The 16,932-nt window shown below is 46.4% G+C and overlaps 1 protein-coding gene across 1 annotated transcript in view; it reads left to right on the top strand.

Moving 5' to 3' along the window:
* The window catches only part of PATJ (PATJ crumbs cell polarity complex component), a 137,997-nt gene extending 123,432 nt beyond the window's left edge, over positions 1-14,565 (top strand). Inside the window, exons 39-45 of the mRNA XM_088169636.1 lie at positions 2,044-2,161; positions 3,665-3,705; positions 3,965-4,087; positions 5,128-5,232; positions 8,545-8,648; positions 10,177-10,300; positions 11,988-14,565. Of these exons, the coding sequence (XP_088025762.1) occupies positions 2,044-2,161; positions 3,665-3,705; positions 3,965-4,087; positions 5,128-5,232; positions 8,545-8,648; positions 10,177-10,300; positions 11,988-12,134 (762 nt within the window). The 3' untranslated portion in view covers positions 12,135-14,565. The remainder of the gene's footprint in view (positions 1-2,043; positions 2,162-3,664; positions 3,706-3,964; positions 4,088-5,127; positions 5,233-8,544; positions 8,649-10,176; positions 10,301-11,987) is intronic.
* The last annotated feature ends 2,367 nt before the right edge of the window (positions 14,566-16,932 follow it).

Raw genomic sequence — 16,932 nt, 5'->3', positions numbered from 1 at the left:
TGTCTCTAAAAGAGTGGATCACAGCAGGGTGAGGCTGTGGGGGGGTTTGGCCCCTTTCTGCCATGGGGAAGCTGCACATGAGGGGATCCAGCCCTGCTAAAAGAAGGGTTTGTTCTTTGGAAACAGAGAGGAGGAGCCACAGGAGGCTTAGGGGAGATGTGAGTTAAAGCAGGAATGTTTTTAAGGAGGTCTGTAAGAGGCCTGTCCGTGAGCAGCCCCAAAAAGGTGCCAAAATTATCAGATCATGGTGTGATTTCTTCACTTCCTAAAGGCCAGCAGTGGTCCTGGCTGGCTGGAGGTGGAGAGGAAGGGCTGAAGCCACGGGGGAACAGCTGGGCTAAGCCCAGCTTTAAAAACAATGGCCTTGGAGAAACATCTGCAGTGCATGCAGCAGGCAAGGAGAAGTGAAGTAACAAAGGGAAATTGCACTGATTGCATTAAGTCAGCAGTCAGGTATTACATTTTGTTTTGGCCATTGTATTAACATGAAGCCCAAGGTAATCAAGAAGTGACAGCTAAATATTACTCACCTGGTAAATTTTACATTTTTTTACCATGTAAAGCTCAAGCTGAAAGGGAAGCAAAATGCCATAATATCTAATGTGGGTCTAGGTAAAAATTCAGATCAAATGACATCATCTCCCTTTTTTGTAGCATAAGAGGCTTTTGCAGGAACCTGGTAATTCCTGCCTTTCTTTTGATACAAGAAATCCTAATCTCCTTGATGCAGAGTGGTTTGAGAGCCTTCATCTCCCTGCTCCAAAGTGGCTTGGTGATTTTGAAAACTGAATAAATGTTTCTCACCAAAACCCTTCCAAGAGTTATAAAAATCTTGGCAGATGATGCAGCAAATCAGCTTGAATGATTTGCACAACTGCAAGCACTGCTTTAGGAGGTGCTGGCCAAGAGCATCCAGACCTTTTGTCCTCACTTGGCTTTTTTCTGGGTCCACTGCATCCCTGGAGCAGAGGAAGTCGAAGCCTTGTGGTGCAGGACAGGGGTTTCTTTCACATGCATTGCAAATGTTGTTAACTGGGCCATGAATTGGCACCCAGGGGTGGAAACTCTGCTGTGCCTGGTGTTTGTCACTGACAGCTGCACCCTGGCCAGGGGGATAAATGTGTCAGGGCTTTTGAGTCACCAGCTGATGCCTTTGGGGGGAGAAATCTCTGCTGTGCATGGACAAGGGTGGAGCAGATCTTTGTTTTGGACAAGGCAGAGCCCAGTTGGAAAGGTCTGGCCCTTGGTGGAACCTGTTCAGATGCACTTCCTAAATTGATAATTGGGTTTCCTCCAGGGGCAGGGTCTGAAGATAAAAGGCAGAAGAGGAGAGAGGGAAAAGGAGGGAAATGGAAAGGGCAGCAGGAGAGAGCTTCTCCCTTTGGAGGCTCTCCCTGTGTCAGCCCCCACGTTCTGCTGGAAATGAGAGGAGCTTCTTGGGCAAATAGAAGGAGCAGGGGAGCAAATCGTGAATACACAATTACAGTGTGTTCAGCTAAAACAACAAAGATTGCTGCCAGGTGACAGGATGGGTGTCCCTGCTGTCCCCCCCTCGTGTGGGAGAGCAGCTCTTTGTCCTGCTGGGTGCTCGTGAATGCAGGGACATCACAGGGAAGGTGCCCATCATTTCCCCTTCTCCTGAGGTGTGGAGACACCCTGGGAGCAACTGGGAGGGGGGGAACACAGTCCAAAGCTGGCCTGAGCAACACAGAAGTGTGGAATAAGGGTCTGTAGTGCTGTGAGCAGCACCACAGAGTCACTGAGGCTGGAAATCCCTCAAACCCAGCACTGCCGAGCCCACCACTGCCTCCTGTCCCGAGTGTCACGTCCACACATCTGTTAAATCCCTCCAGGGACTGTGGTGACTTCATCTCCACAGGGAGATTTTGGTGGGTTTCCCCTGCCAGAGGGGTTTGCATTGCGTGGCCAATGTGGCATTTCCAGTGTGGCTGGCACAGAGCACAGCTGTGCCCGTCTGTCTCAAGCTTTAAAGCTCACTTTTTGGGTTTGACTCACAGGTTTTTTATTTATTTTTACCCTCAGGCGAGCCAACAGAGTGTCCACAGCCACTTCCACCCAGCTCTTGCTCCCGTCCTCTCCACCTTGCAGAACTTTGTCAGCACAAAAAGATCCTCAGCAGACACATCCCAGAGAAACTCAGGTACAAACTGAGTGTGATTTGCTTTATATTCAGGCTGCTTTCAAAGCCAAACTGAGCACTTGAGTCTGGCTTTCCTGCCCAGCCTCCCAGAAGACGCCCCACGGATGTTTTTAAGACCCAAACACTTCCCAGAAGATGACATTATTTTTCTGTCTGCTGGAGGAGTAATGGCCCCTCTATTTTAAGTGCAGAATTCCTGTGCCCTGCTATTCCCCGACGCCCTTGTCAGGGGCTTAGCACAGGCATGGTTCTCGCATTAGAAACACTTTTCTCAGGGAATAAAGCTGCCACCACTTCATTTATATCTCTGCTGCTCTTGAGTGCATAAAGGGGTGTTTTGTAATGAGAAAGTCACAATGCCCAGTTTGCAATTTGCAGGTTTAGAGAGCGTTAAATCCACGACCTGCAGCAGCCTGGGGAAGAGTTGCTCCAGGAGTTGGGAATCTTTGCTCACATCTGAGCGTGGGCAGGAGGAGAAGACATTTCTCCTGCTGGTTTATAGGCACTGCAGGAGCCTGGTGGCTTTTGGGCATCCGTCCTTGTGCTGTCTGGGCAGGCCCTGCAGCACTGGGCATTTCCTGACCCTGTTTTGGGGTCCCCAGACCTCAGCTGTCCTGTTCCTCCTGCCCAGGCACACCTGCATGGATGTGGGGGGTGCTGGCTTGTGGGGGGTAAGAATTGTGGAATTTTGGGAGAGATGTACTCTGCCAGCCTTCTGCAAGGCTCTTAAAATGGTTTCATTAAAGCTGATGCAGTTAGGGGTGGGTGTAGCAGAGCTCAGGACCTGACTATGAGCTTGTTGGGCTGAAAAAGTTGCAGTTTGAGCAGTGCCTCTGAAGTATTTCTTTGCCTTTTTCCTTTACTTTCCATTCTGCTCTCTTCCCTTTCCCACTTTCCCCCTTCTCTTTTCCATGTTCCTTTTTCCCTCTTCCCCCTTTCCGTTCCTCACCTTTATTTCCTTCCCCTTCCCTTTCCCCTCTCATCCTTATTCCCTTCCCCTTTTTTTCCCTTTTCCCTCCCCTTTTCCCGTATTTTGAGTACTTTTCCACACCCTATAGCTGGATACATCCCAGCCTGACTTCCTGCCTGTCCCTTATTTACCAACCCAGCACAAAGGGGAAGAGGAGATCCCTGGAACCGCAGCATTCCCAGAGCCCTTTGTGCATTTAGGAATAAAAAGCCAATCTTTAATTGAGTGAAGGCACAATAGGGCTGTTCTCCAGGCTGGCAGAGTGCTGCTGTTCCACAGATTGTGGCTGGGCTACAAAGGGAGTCACAGTGACATGGAGGACCAGAGGGATTACACCACATTCACCCTTCCTCCTCCTCCTCCTCCTCCTCCTCCTCACGTGGGCAGCACTGCCTGCCTTGGCACAGGAAGGCTCCACTCCTGCCTGGTGATAACTCTGCCTAGGCAGCAAGGGACTGTTGTCACCTGACAGTGTTATCTCTTAATTATATTATCTCTTAATTACAGAAGCTAATTGTTTGTTTCTTTATTAGCAGGAGCCGATATGGGCCCAAGGACTGTGGAGATAACAAGGGTCAGTGAGTTGTTTTCTATCCATTCATAAAGCCAGCTCCTTTCACTGAAGTTGTTCATTTTTGCAGCATTTCCCACAAGCCAAGCTGCATTATTTGTGTTTGCAGTTGGGTGTTGGATGTGTGCCTGTGCTTTGGGTGAGGAAATGTGTGTGTCAAACCCATTTATTCCCTGTTCCACCAATCCAAGCAGTCAGTTACTGCCATACCCTGAGCACAGCCCTCTGAACGCTGCAGGTGTTTGGTTTTGCTTTGTTCCAGGGCCCAAATGATGCTCTGGGTGTCAGCATAGCAGGAGGGAAGGGCAGTCCCTTGGGAGACATTCCCATTTTCATTGCTATGATCCAGGCCAGTGGAGTGGCTGCTCGGACACAAAAGCTCAGGGTGAGTTCAATATTTCCTGTTTCATCTCCCACATGTCCCTTGAAGCCTCAAGCACTTCTGTATCTGCTGTCACCCATAAGCTCTCACAGACTGCTTTGCCTCATTTTATATTAAAGCAAAACAACAACAACAAAAAAAACACCCAAAGAACAAATCTGGCTTTCTCTTCCCATCTTGGGAATAATGGCAATTGCTGCCCATATGGAAAAGGTGATGTTAAGAGAGAGAGCTTTAATGAATTTGTAGTGGTCATGGAATGTCTTGTGTTCATCCAGACCCAGGCAGGGCAGCAAGAGGCTCTCTGGAAACCACAGGTGTTTTGGGAACTCTGGGCATCATTTAGAGCTCAGACCTGGTAGAAACCAGATCAGAAATGAGTTGTTTGATCTTTAGGCTCCTGTAAATAAACAGCAAAATAAGGCACTTGTATCAGACCCACGGCATGTGTGGGTTTCCAGGCATGGCTATGGTGAACACTTCCAGTTTTGGAGAGAATTTCAAGGAATTATGAGGATTGAAAAGAACTTATTATGCAGATCCACATGCTTTGGCCCATGAGATTCATTAGGACATGCTGCTACACTCATGCCTTGTCTCTAATGGAATTAAACAATGGCAGGGTCGAGATCATTTTTGTGTGTAGGAAGAAGAAATCATCCAGGTTAATTGGATTAATATCAGGAGTTCCTACTCTCCTATACAACATTCAGCATGTGCTTTACACAGTCTTTAAGAATATGAACTTGTCTGCACATTCAGACACAAATGAATCTTTTCTGGATGGGAGGACAGCAGGGAAAGTCTCCCTCCCTCTCTGCTTGCAAATAGAGTAAAATACAACCCATCTTTGTTTCTCTGATGGTATTGTTAGTGTTAAGAAAAGAATGGGAAATGATCACTGGCAGTGCAGAATCCTCACAAAAGGGATCCTGCAAAAGAGAAGCATGACTGTGCAGTGCCAAGTTCACGAGGAATTTTAAGCATTCTTAATTTTAATTTTCCCTAATGCTGGTAATTTTCCATTACTGTTGTACTTTCAGGTTGGAGATCGGATTGTCAGCATTAATGGGCAACCTTTGGATGGGCTGTCTCATGCAGATGCAGTTAATCTACTAAAGAATGCTTATGGGAGCATTATCCTGCAGGTATGGTGATAAATTGAACATGCAGCTGCAGCAGGGGAGATAAATGGCATTCAGGAAGGAAAAAAAAAATCCCTGAGCATCCCTGGCACAAGGCATCACAGAATTGCAGGGTGCTTTGCTGGTGGGAATTACACAGAAGGAGAGCAAGAAATCATTTCCATTCAAAAATCCTTTATTGCCATTCATACAGACTGTGAGCATGGTTCTATAAAAGCACAACAAAGGGAACAAAGTAACTTGTTGCCACACGTGATAAATCAACAAGCTTCCCAGTTGTGGGTGTTTTTTTTTTTTTAATTGGAAGTTAACTAGGAACAAGAAAATGAGTGTGTGTGCTTGTGATGTAATGAGACAGAGACCCACGGGGTGGTTTCCTTATCCTTGAAAGAAATTCTAGCAGAATTTAGGAAGAATGATGGCATCATCACTAAGACAGTGCTGCCTGGAACTGATTATTCATCAGGTAAAGGATAAAAACACTCAGGAGAGAAAACAGTGCTGTCACTGCTGTGTTTCTCTGGTAGCTAAAAGGGACATCTTCTACCACATTGCTTCTAATTGCTGCCTGCCACTGTGTTGATCCATAGTTTATTTTTATGTTTACACAAAGAAATGGGGAAAATACTTGGCAGTTAGAATTCAAAATTCTACTCGTTTGCAGAATTACTGCAACAATCAGAAAACAAGCTGAAGGCACCACTAAAATCTTCTCTTAACTCTCTTTATCATCACAGCATTCTGGATTGGAACACATCCTGAGGGATTTTTGCAAGCTTCTTGCTTGTATTATGACACAAATGTGGCTGTAAAAAATGGAGGAGGGGGGGGAGAGAAAGAAAAAAGAGGCAATGAAATGATAATAAACTTAGTTTGAGACTTGCTCATTCTTTGTTTTGTCTGTCCATGAACTGCTGACCCAGTAAGTGATGAGCCAGTTCCAGAGCAGATGGTGTTTTGTGTAGTTCCATTGAAGTCAGAGGAAACACACAGATTTACACCAGCTGAGGATTCTCTGTTAAATTATAGTTATCATATTGTTACTAACGTTGAGTAATTTCACTTTTCATGTCAACAGTACTCCCTGAATAGAAAATGAAAGCTTGCTGCAGAACCCAAAATTGCTCATCTTGAAAGCTGTAATATAGCTCAATATTGCACCTCATGATGGATTTAAAAATATTCCTGATGGAGCACTCTGCCACTGGGTCACTCAGACAAACAAAGAGGCTCTTCTAGAAATGCCACTGGCTTGAAGAGCTTCTTCTGGAAGTGTCTTTGGGTTTGTCAGCTGGCTGTTTTTCTTCCACATTTTTGCTCTCTGAGCATTCTGTCTCATTAAAATGAGCTTGATACTGTTTACAGATGATAGAGGTTTATTGGGATGGAATAGAGTCTGTTTTCCTCTATTAAAAATCTGCCCTGGGAAGGTTGGATGTTGTATTTTAACACCTGGAGCAGTGTCAAAGTGTGGTGATGGTTCCCTTCCCCACCCATCACAGGTACCCCTCCACCACCAAACTGCTCTTTTTTTTTATTTTTATCAAAACAATCCAGATGGAACAATCCTATCACTGTGATCATCATGACTGATGTGCCATTAAGTAATTCTGTTTATTATCAGGGTAGACCACTTCGTGGCAAACTGCTCTGAAAGGTCAGATAATTGTGTTCAGTGGGGTGGAAAGGCTTATTATGGGAACGTCCTGGGAAGGAGTTTGCAAATGCTGTTTGCAAATGGGAGATTAAGGTCTCAGGGGAACAATCATCCCTCTCAGCTGTTTTGATGCCTTGGTTTAATTTAATTTCTTTTCTGCAGGTGTAGTAATGAGATAAGGGGGAGCTTTTTAACAAGGTTGTTGAACTCTGATACGTTCTTGCTGCCAGCTGAAGATTTTTGAATACAGATTTGGTTTTACCCTTGTTTTATTGAACAACAACAACAAAACAAAACAAAAAACCATGAGAAATCCTGGCTGGAATTCCTTACTCTGATGCCACAGGAAGGGAACCTTGGTGGGGTCTTTGCTGGCTGAGCCAGGTGCTGTTCTCACCTGCTGCACCCCCTCCTGGAACCCAAATCCTGGGATGCAAAATTTGCATGGAAACCTCCTGGCTCTGCCACCCTCTTGGCTCCAGATGATTGGGAAGAGGGAAATATTGCTATGGAAGAATTGTGAGCACTCATTTAAAACAGATTTATAGAACGAATTTCTTACTTTGAAAAGGGAAGTTTTCCTTAAAGCCAAGTTCACAGCAATGAGTGGAAGGGGTACCTGCTCACTTTGATAAAATAAGGCCATAGCTAGAGGAAATATTGGAATTGTACTTCCTGGCTGTTTTTCAGTGTCTGAGCTGAACTCCTGTGCTGCAGTAAACGTCAGGCAGAGAAGAATATCTCCTCAGAGGGAGATGGAGTTAGGGGATAACCACAGCGTGTACTTTTTGGGAAATTGATGTCCTTTCAGCTGTAAATACTTCAAATCCAAACCACTTCATGATGGTTTCTTTGAAATTTTTCCAGAAAAATAAAACAAATAAATCAGCATCAATGAAGAAAAAAAATAATTAATGCCAGGGCCCTCACTACTCTCACAGAAGGAATTCCTTCCCAATATCCTGTCCATCCCTGCCCTCTGGCAGTGGGATCCATTCCTGTGTCCTGTCCCTCCCTGCCTTGTCCCCAGTCCCTCTCCAGCTCTCCTGGAGCCCCTTTGGGCACTGGAAGGGGCTCTGAGCTCTCCCTGGATCCTTCTCCAGGTGAAGTCTCCCCCCAGCTTTCCCAGCCTGTTTCCACAGAAAGGGGCTCCAGCCCTCAGAGCATCATTCAGGATGTTTTCAGAGTAATAGAGTAAGTTTAAATATCCAGGTTTTATTCATGCTAAAAATTCAGAAAAGTGAAAACCAAGGATAGATTTGTTCCCTACTCATCAAACAAACCAGTCTGAGACATTTCAGGGCCTTTGCCCAATGGTCCCTTGGATCTTGGTGTTTTCTTAAAGTTTATCGGGGTTTCTCTCAAGACCAATCCTGGACCCCTTGTGCCGACTCTGTTTCCTTGGAAAAGCAACCTTTTTCTCTGGATTACCCAGACTCTTCCCTTTTGCTCAGAGCCTGAGTGATGCTCTTGTGACGGCAAGAGGAAGCTTCAGAGCAAAACTTGCACTGAACCCCCAGAAAGTGAAACTTACCTGAAACCGTGGGATTGGTGGAGAATTAAGAGAGCAGGGCTTGGTTTTAAAGCTTGCATGGGGGGGGGGGGAAAGACAACAACTGCTTTTCCAAACTGTATTTTCTTGCATCCCTGTTGCCCAGGTGGTGGCTGACACCAACATCAGTGCCATTGCCAGCCAGCTGGAGAGCATGTCCACGGGCTGCAGCCTGAGCCTGCCCTCCGAGCATCCCTCCGAGGACCCCGAGTGAGTTCCTGCTCTCCTGCACACCTGGGCTGCATTCCTGGGCCAGGGAAAGGGTGCAGGGAGGTCTCTGCCATTGCTCCTCTCTCTCTCTCTCTCGTTTTCTGTCACCTTTGAAATGAAAGCTCGGTGACTTTCCCCAGGCTGGTGATGGGCTCGTGTCTGTCTTTGCTGCTGACAGAAATTGCTTGAGTGAATAAGCACAGAATGTGTTCCCAAGACTGATTTCTGGGTGTTTGTCAAGGAAAAAAACATCCTTTTTCTTCCTTGATGTTGTGCTGTGGTATTTCTGCCCTTCTCCATTGGCTTCCTCATCTGGAAGGAGTTCTGATCATAGCAATTTGAAATAATTTGGTATTGGCAGACTGATGCCAGAGGTGTTAAAAACACCTTACAAAACATGTCCCAGGGCTTTGTCTTTTCAATCTTTATAGCTTTATGAGTCAAAAAAATCCAATTAAAATAATTCCTGCTTGCAGCACTTGTGTGTGGTGATGGAGTTGGAGGTCCAGCCCTGCAGTGCATCATTCTCCATCATGTGTTTTTCACACTGGAGCATCCCAGTTACAATTTTGAAATTCATTTATTCTCCATTTCAGCTCATCATTTTCATTATGTTCTTCATTTTCATTCTGTGGTTCATTCCATTTATTTTAAGAAGGTTGTTGCCCTGCCTCAGGAGGGTTGAGTGTAAAAGTTGAGCTATTTGTGCTGCATTCTGTGGTCTTAAAACGTGAGATACTGGTTTTATTGCTGCTCTCAAAGGAGAACTGCTTGCTTTACAAAAATATTTGTGTTCTTTTTTTTTTTTTCATATCAAAGCAGTAGGGAAATTTGGAGGTGAAAATATGAAGCAGAATTAGTTATGTCCTAAAAAATGCATAAATATTACTCAGCTTGGGCTGCACCTTTAGATAGGTGGAAGATGCCAAATGGCTTTCAGGGAATCATGGAAAGGTTTAGCTTGGAAAAGCCCTCTCAGATCATTGAGTCCCACTGCCAAGGCCACCACTGGCCCATGTCCCCAAGTGCCACATCCACACAGGGATGTGCCAATGCCTGACCACCTTCTGTCCACAGCAGTTCTTTCTACATACATAGAAATTACTAATTTCAAATCTGAGATGGATAAATTCATATGAGTGATCTAAATTCCACCAAAAACTTCTTCCTTTGCTCAGTGTAGACAGAGAAAACCCCTGAAGAGTTCAGGCTCCAGCTCTGGAGTCATAAGCACAGGGATGTCAGTAATAATATAATATAATAATTATTATAATTATTATTATATATTATTATTATAATGAGTAATAATGTAATAATAATTAAAAATATTTTTTTCCAAGTGAGGAGCTGGAGCACACGGAGCAGCCTTTGAACTCTGGGCTTTGCAGGAATGTTTCAATGCAAAGGTCATGGTTTGTGACTGTGTGAAAAAACTCATGATAGATAAATGTCTCTGTAAGTGTTCCTTCTGCATAAAGTCCCCACAGACACACATTGCTTACCTAAGTGATATTTATTGTGTTTTCAGAGCACCTCAACCTAAGATTATTACTTTGGAGAAAGGCTCTGATGGACTGGGATTTAGTATTGTAGGGGGGTATGGAAGTCCCCATGGAGACCTGCCCATTTATGTCAAGACTATATTTGCCAAGGTATCTTTAATTTTTGTTTTCTCCCCTTTTTTTTTTCTGTATTATCTTTAAAAATAAACCTAAGATTGGGCTTGGATAATATATTATGTAGCAGAAAGCAAAACGTTGCTGTGAGTTAGTGGACCCAGAACTCATAGCTGGCTTCTCAGTTTATATTTCATATTCCTGATGGCTGAAACGAGACACTTTGTCTCAGCAAAACTGCTCTGTGTACTTGGGAAACTTGGGTTTGTACATTAAAATATTTATAAGGCAGTTTTCTACCTGTAAATCTCCAAGAGATTTCCAGGAGGTATCGAAGGCAACTTTTTTTCCCACTGTGCAGGAGTGAGGAAATTGCAGAGATGCTGTATCCTGATGAAAAAAACAGGAATTAGCTCATCTCTGATCCCAACTCTGAGTGTCTGGGACGACTGGGGGGTCCCTGCCAGGAACAGAGAGCTCCAGCCACTGAGACTGGGGAAGAATCATAAATAAAGCATATTGTAGGAGGGAGATATTCCCCTTTTCCCACCCATCCCCTGCTAAAAAGGAGCCAGCAAAACTCATCAGGCATGGCCACATGAGGGGAGTTGTGGAAATGGAAGGGGAGGGAAGAAAAGCAGTGGGAATTAGGGATACTTTCTATAAAATAATTGTGAAGTCTGTCACATGCAGCTGCTTGCCCTGTGCCTACTTGGTGCCACTTGTGTCAGCACCTCTGGCAGGGTAGATGATGTGGTGGAGAAAACTTTGCCTGAAGTTTAGTAAAGTAGGAGCCATATCTCCTGCTCCTGCTATTCTGGGGTTCCAACCACAAAATCTGGTATTTTTGCAATTCTAAATTTTTAAAATATTGTGCTTTTTAACCTGTGCTTAGGGTTACAGGTTTCTAGATGTGAGCGTGACTGAGAAATCCTAAATGGAACCTGAAGTTCCTGCAGTCACAGCTGGGGCAGAAAGAGACACCATGAGCCAACCTCTGGGCAGGCAGGGCTTGGGATTTAGGTAAAACAGCTTCACTGGGATGTCTGGAGGAGAGGAGCCATTCCTAAAGCTCTCTGGAAGCTTTCAGGACTGTCACAGAATTTTTTAGGTTGGAAAAACCCTCTGAGATCACCGAGTCCAGTGACTCCCTCAGCATTGCCAGCCAATGTCCCCAAGTGCCACATCCACATGGCTTTTAAACCCCTCCAAGGATGGGGACTGCACTGGGCAGTCTGCTCCAGTGACTGGCACCTTGTGGTGAACAAAATTATCCTGATGTTTAATCTAAACAACCCCAGGCCATTTTTTCATCTCTGTCTGGGGCTGGGGGCAGTGCCCGGCTTGGTTCCCTCTCCCTCCCCACTTTTTTAGCTGTTTCTCAGCCATGAGGCACGGAGTACATTTCAATTCTGCTCTGACAAGCCTCTCCACGAGCATAAAACCCAGAACCAGTTCTGCCTCATAAAACCCCGAACCTCTGCCCAGGCCTTTGCTCGGTGTCTCCCTGTGCAGGGTGGGCAGCGACGGCCACCGGGGGAGCTCAGCACTGCCACTGCTCCAGGCCAGGAGGGGTTCCCAGAGCTCCATCCTTCCTTCCAGAGCTCCATCCTTCCTTGCAGAGCTCCATCCCTCCCTGCAGAGCTCCATCCCTCCCTGCAGGCCGCACCCCGGGCTCCGGGAGGCCGGGGGTGCCGGCCTCAGCCCTGCTTTGCCGTTTTAGGGCGCAGCGGCCGACGATGGACGGCTGAAACGCGGCGACCAGATCGTGGCCGTCAACGGGGAGGCCCTGGAAGGAGTCACCCACGAGCAGGCTGTGGCCATCCTGAAGCGCCAGAGGGGCATGGTGACCCTGACAGTGCTGTCCTGAGAGCACCCGAGCTCTGTTAGGCCATCAGGAGAGCTGTCGAACGCCTGGCAAAACGTGGATCAGCATTCCCGCCGTGCATCTCCAGCTTCGTTCAGGTTTTCTTTCCGGCCTTTCTCCCCGCCCTCCACGACTTCTGGTGGCTTCGGAGGTTTCTCTGGACAAGTTTTAATTAAGGAGCTTCAAAGGACAAGACTCATTCTGCTTTATTTAACACGATTTTGTCCCTGCTGGTCTGAGCGCTGGTTGTGACTGCTGAACCTGGAATCAATTCACACACAAAAGAGAATTCAGATCATCAGCTGATCTCATCTGAGGAGCAGGAATAAATGCTGAGTGACTTGTCATCTCACTCATGATTTACTTATGCTAATTGTTCTTTCAAGTATGCCAGAAAACATTAGCAATGTAATTAAATTACCACTGTTCCAAATGATGAAATATCAAATTCTCCTCTGGGAAATTATTTGTGCTCAGCACAGTAAGTCTGATAGTCAAATGTGAACTTCTCATGTTTATCTCTTTGGGTAGGTCTGTGGAAGTTAGTCAGAGGTAATTACTGTGATGTGTCAATTTGCAGCCTTTAGCATGAAAAATAAACGAGGGGAGAGGGAAATTTATTTTTTTAGGCTTTTAAAATGTTTGAGCCTTTTCAGATATTTAGGCAGCATGAACAACAACAGCGTAGCTCATTCTATTCTAATTCTATTTTTTAAGAAGAAATGTGCTGATATATGCTAGGCATGTTGCATACAAAGGCAGTTGTTGTCGTGCCAAGCTGCAGCATAATTGCTCATCCTGAAACTTCAGTGAAGACAAAAAGTTTGCTTTGGGAATGTGATCCTGTAATTCCAGGAATGACAGTGAGCAGTCCCTCTGGCTCCACGGAGTTCATCCTAACCAGCAAACTGATGCACATTTCCAAGAGTCTCCCCAGGACCAGGCAGTGCAGGAAGATTTTGTGGACCAGGGAGGATGCTCCTCTCTTGGGGCTGCCAATTTTGGGCACCACCAGGCACTGCTGGGATTGATCTCCCACAGCCAGGTGCAGCAGTTTGGGATGAGCTTCCTCAACCCCCTCCAGCTCATCCCCCAGCCAATGTTTTGGGGTCTGAAGCCCACGAGGAGCCTTCCCAAGGCTGGTCCCACTGTGGAGGTGGGGTGCAGGAACGTTCAGCCAAAACTTCCCAAACTCACTCCATGTCCCAGCCATCAGTGATTATGTGAGTGTGGCCTTGGTGATGTTGCAGATGAATTTGGCAGGCAGATTCCTGGCAGTGCAGGGAATTCTGGGTTAATCTTCCTATCCAGAGGAGCAGGAGGGGTTTAGAGGGAGCAGCCCAGTCTGGTTTGGTCTGTTTGACATAATTTATAATGGTGATGTAGCTGGGAGAAATGAAAGGGGGGGTGGGGTCAGGATTGGCTGTTCATTTGGTGTGAAAAATTCCAGGAATTAAATGGAAAGAAGGTTGAAAATCTGCAGTATAATAACTGAGCAGTGGAGGGGGGTGGTAAAGGTACAGTTGTTGTGTAATTTAGTGGAATTTTCCCCATTTGACATACAGGAACCAGTCCTGAGCAAGGTGAACTGCAGTGAGACAGGAATGCTGTGATAAGTTCTCATGGAAAAGGGGTTTCCTTATTTCCTTGGAAAGTTTTCCATAACTTTAGGTAATCACAAAGTGCATTTAGCCTGCTGGAACCATTGGTGAGTATTCCCTTAATAGTGCCTGGAAGAGATTTCTCATTTTCAGTGGATTCCCAGTTTGATTTGCCAGGTGAGGTGTGAGTGGAATCTCGGTTGCAGACGCACAGGAATGTCTCCAGATGTAGAAAATTGGAGAATTCTTAACAAACTGCTTTGGTTGCACAGGTATCCGAGGCATGCAGGAGTTCAAGGTGGGGTGTGAGGAGGTGCCCTCAGCAGCAGAGTGTGGAATTTACCAACCAAAGGGAATGATTCCTCTGCCCTGTGTTTTTACAGCCTTTGCATTCCAACCCTGAGACAGTGCCACATTTAATCAATGAAGTTGTACAGGGCTATTCATTAGCCTGTGATGCACATGCAGTTCATTGACATAAAAAATAGAATTTATGGGCCGAGACATTTTGCACTTCTCATTGCTCAGAAGGAGAGAGAACATTTTCTGCTTCTTGTAATTTGCACTTTGTGTGTTCGAATATATTACTGCCAAAAAAAAATTATATTGCAACTAATTGATAAACCAGTGACCATGCTCCACGTGCAGGACCAAGGCAGAGAATTCAATTTGCATCACGCTTGTCTGGGTGGAGGTGTTCTGGTTTGTTTAAAACTTTATTTCTGTGCAAGGGAAAAAGCAATTAAACCTCCTGATTGTATGTTTACGTAGATCAGTAAAATGAGACATTTTCTGACTTCAAAGGTTCTAAATAAAGCTCGGTTGCGTAAGTAGTTGTGCATTTGTTTTATTCTATATTTTAATTGAAGTCAGTGTTAAAAGCTATTACACGAGATGTTGTCCTGATACCCAGTTTAAACCTCCTCTGGGAAAACTTTTCCTCTGTTTCCTCTTGTCCTAAGAGTTCTCCTGCCTTGGAGAAGAAGGGTCACATGCTGTTCACAGTCCTTCCATCAGCTTCCTCACCTGGAGAGATGTGGAATAACCAGGAGCCATCTCAGGGCTGTTGGCATTTCTTGGCCAACTCATAACCAGGTTATGATGTGGTGGTGGTGGTGTTGGGTGGGCTGGTGGGGCCAGCAGGTCAGCCTGGGGGGATGAGGGACTCCACCTCATTATCCTGCTGGTGAGGAACCATTGTAATGCCCCTGAATTCCCTGTAATTAATCCCATGGCAATTACCACCCTGGAGTGTGACATCCATAGAGCCCGTGGAGGTGATGTGATTATGCCAGGAGGGAGCAGTTAATGTCCCTCTGCCTGAAAGCACTGGAGTGAATTAATTTAATGTCACACGTGTATAAAACATCACTTTTCACAGTTGTGCTGAGCATTGGTGCATAATTCCATTATCATCTTTCTCCACAGGTTCACACGTCTGCGTCAGGAATTCGGGTGGATTGATGTCCTGGTTAAACACTGCCATGGTCGTTGTTACCCCTTTAGTAGGGTTTGTTCCCCAAAATGCACATCCCTGTGATAGCTGCACCTTCTAGGATGGCAGCAAATCAGAGAGATCCGTGTTCTGCAGCATCCCAAATGGAAAAGGAGCAAGGGTCACCCTGACTTTGCTTTTAGCCTTTTCCAGGTGGGCTCTGAGGGCTCTGCTGCCTTCCCAAGTCTGCTGGGGGTGCAGCAGAGTTTAATTCCTGCACCAAAAAGGGGAAATACGCAGTGGTAGCATAAACTCTTTATTCCCTCTTTATTTAGGATCACAGAACCCGGACTGGTTTGGGTTGGGACAGACCTTAAAGCTCATCCCTTTGCACCCCCTGCCACAGACAGGGACACCTCCCACCACCCCAGGTTACTCCAAGCCTGATCCAGCCTAAGGGATTCCTAAACAGTTAAACAGCTCATAAGGAATGTTATGTTTTCCAGGGCAGATATTTCCACATAAGGGTTTATAATCCCATTTTGAGAAGGACGAGGAAAACAGGGTAAAGATTCCTGGTTCTGCAAGCACAGAACCAGGGATGAGAGCTGGCACATCCTCATGGGCCCTCTCCAGAGACCAGGCAGGGAAAGCTGCCCAGGCCCCAGCACGGCTCTGAGTGTTGATGCTTTTTCTGCTGAAATGGCACTAGATGGAGCAGTTGACAAAATATTGCATTTCTGCAGCCTGGAGCCCAGGGCTGGAGGCCCAGACAGAGGAGCTGCCCCTAGGGATGCTCTGAGGATGCTCCATCTTCTCAGCCCAGCCCAGGAAAGACAAACTCCCAGATTCTGAGCTGGCTCTTTCCCCGGGAACAGGGGGTGCTGCAAAAAGGACACACCTGGGTACAGTGACAGGAGGTTTCTAGGAAAGGAAATCGTGGCCTATCCCACTCCTGCTGATAACTGCCTTCCATCCTGGCAAAAACAGGGCAAATTGACCCTTCCACACCGAGCTGTGGGGACAGAACAGGGGCCAGCTTGGCCCCACAGACCCCAAAGCAGAGGAGCAGTCGCTGTGCCCAACACGCTGCCCCTGCAGAAATAAATCTGCCTTTGCTGCTGAGATTTTTGTTTCTCCTAAGAATGTGAAATTCTGCTGAGGATTGCTGCAGTGACACTGTCCAAGCTGCTCATGGGGCAGGTTCTGGCTGATAATCATCTCAAAAGGAGATGTTTTTCTTTGGGTGGATCCTGGAATGGTTTGGGCTGGAAGGGACCTTAAAAAAATCACCCAGTTCCATCCCCTGCCATGGGCAGGGACATCTTCCACTGTCCCAGGTTGTTCCAGCCTGGCCTTGGACACTTCCAGGGATCCAGGGGCAGCCTGTGCCAGGGCCTCCCCACCCTCACAGAGAATTTATCCCTGATCTTTAATCTATCCCTGCCCTCTGGCAGTGGGATCCATTCCCTGTGTCCTGTCCCTCCATGCCTTGTCCCCAGTCCCTCTCCAGCTCTCCTGGAGCCCCTTTAGGCTCTGAGCTCTCCCTGGATCCTTCTCTTCTCCATCCCCAGCTCTCTCACCCCGCCAAAGCTGAGCAAACTGTTTTTGCCTGAGGTGCTTCAGATGAGACCCCCAGAGTCCCCTCTCCTCTCCTTGCAGCAAAAGAAAGGGACACACACTGGGAATGCCCATAAGGAGAGTGGAAAAATCATGTTCAGCCGAGCTCCTCGTCACTCTTTCCCTTCATAGCTGATGGGCTGCT

This window comes from Sturnus vulgaris, chromosome 9 (assembly GCF_052056855.1).
Source record: "Sturnus vulgaris isolate bStuVul1 chromosome 9, bStuVul1.hap1, whole genome shotgun sequence".
Classification (NCBI taxonomy): domain Eukaryota; kingdom Metazoa; phylum Chordata; class Aves; order Passeriformes; family Sturnidae; genus Sturnus; species Sturnus vulgaris.
The sequence above is the reverse complement of the archived record's forward strand: the minus strand, read 5'-3'. Positions and strand labels throughout refer to the sequence as shown.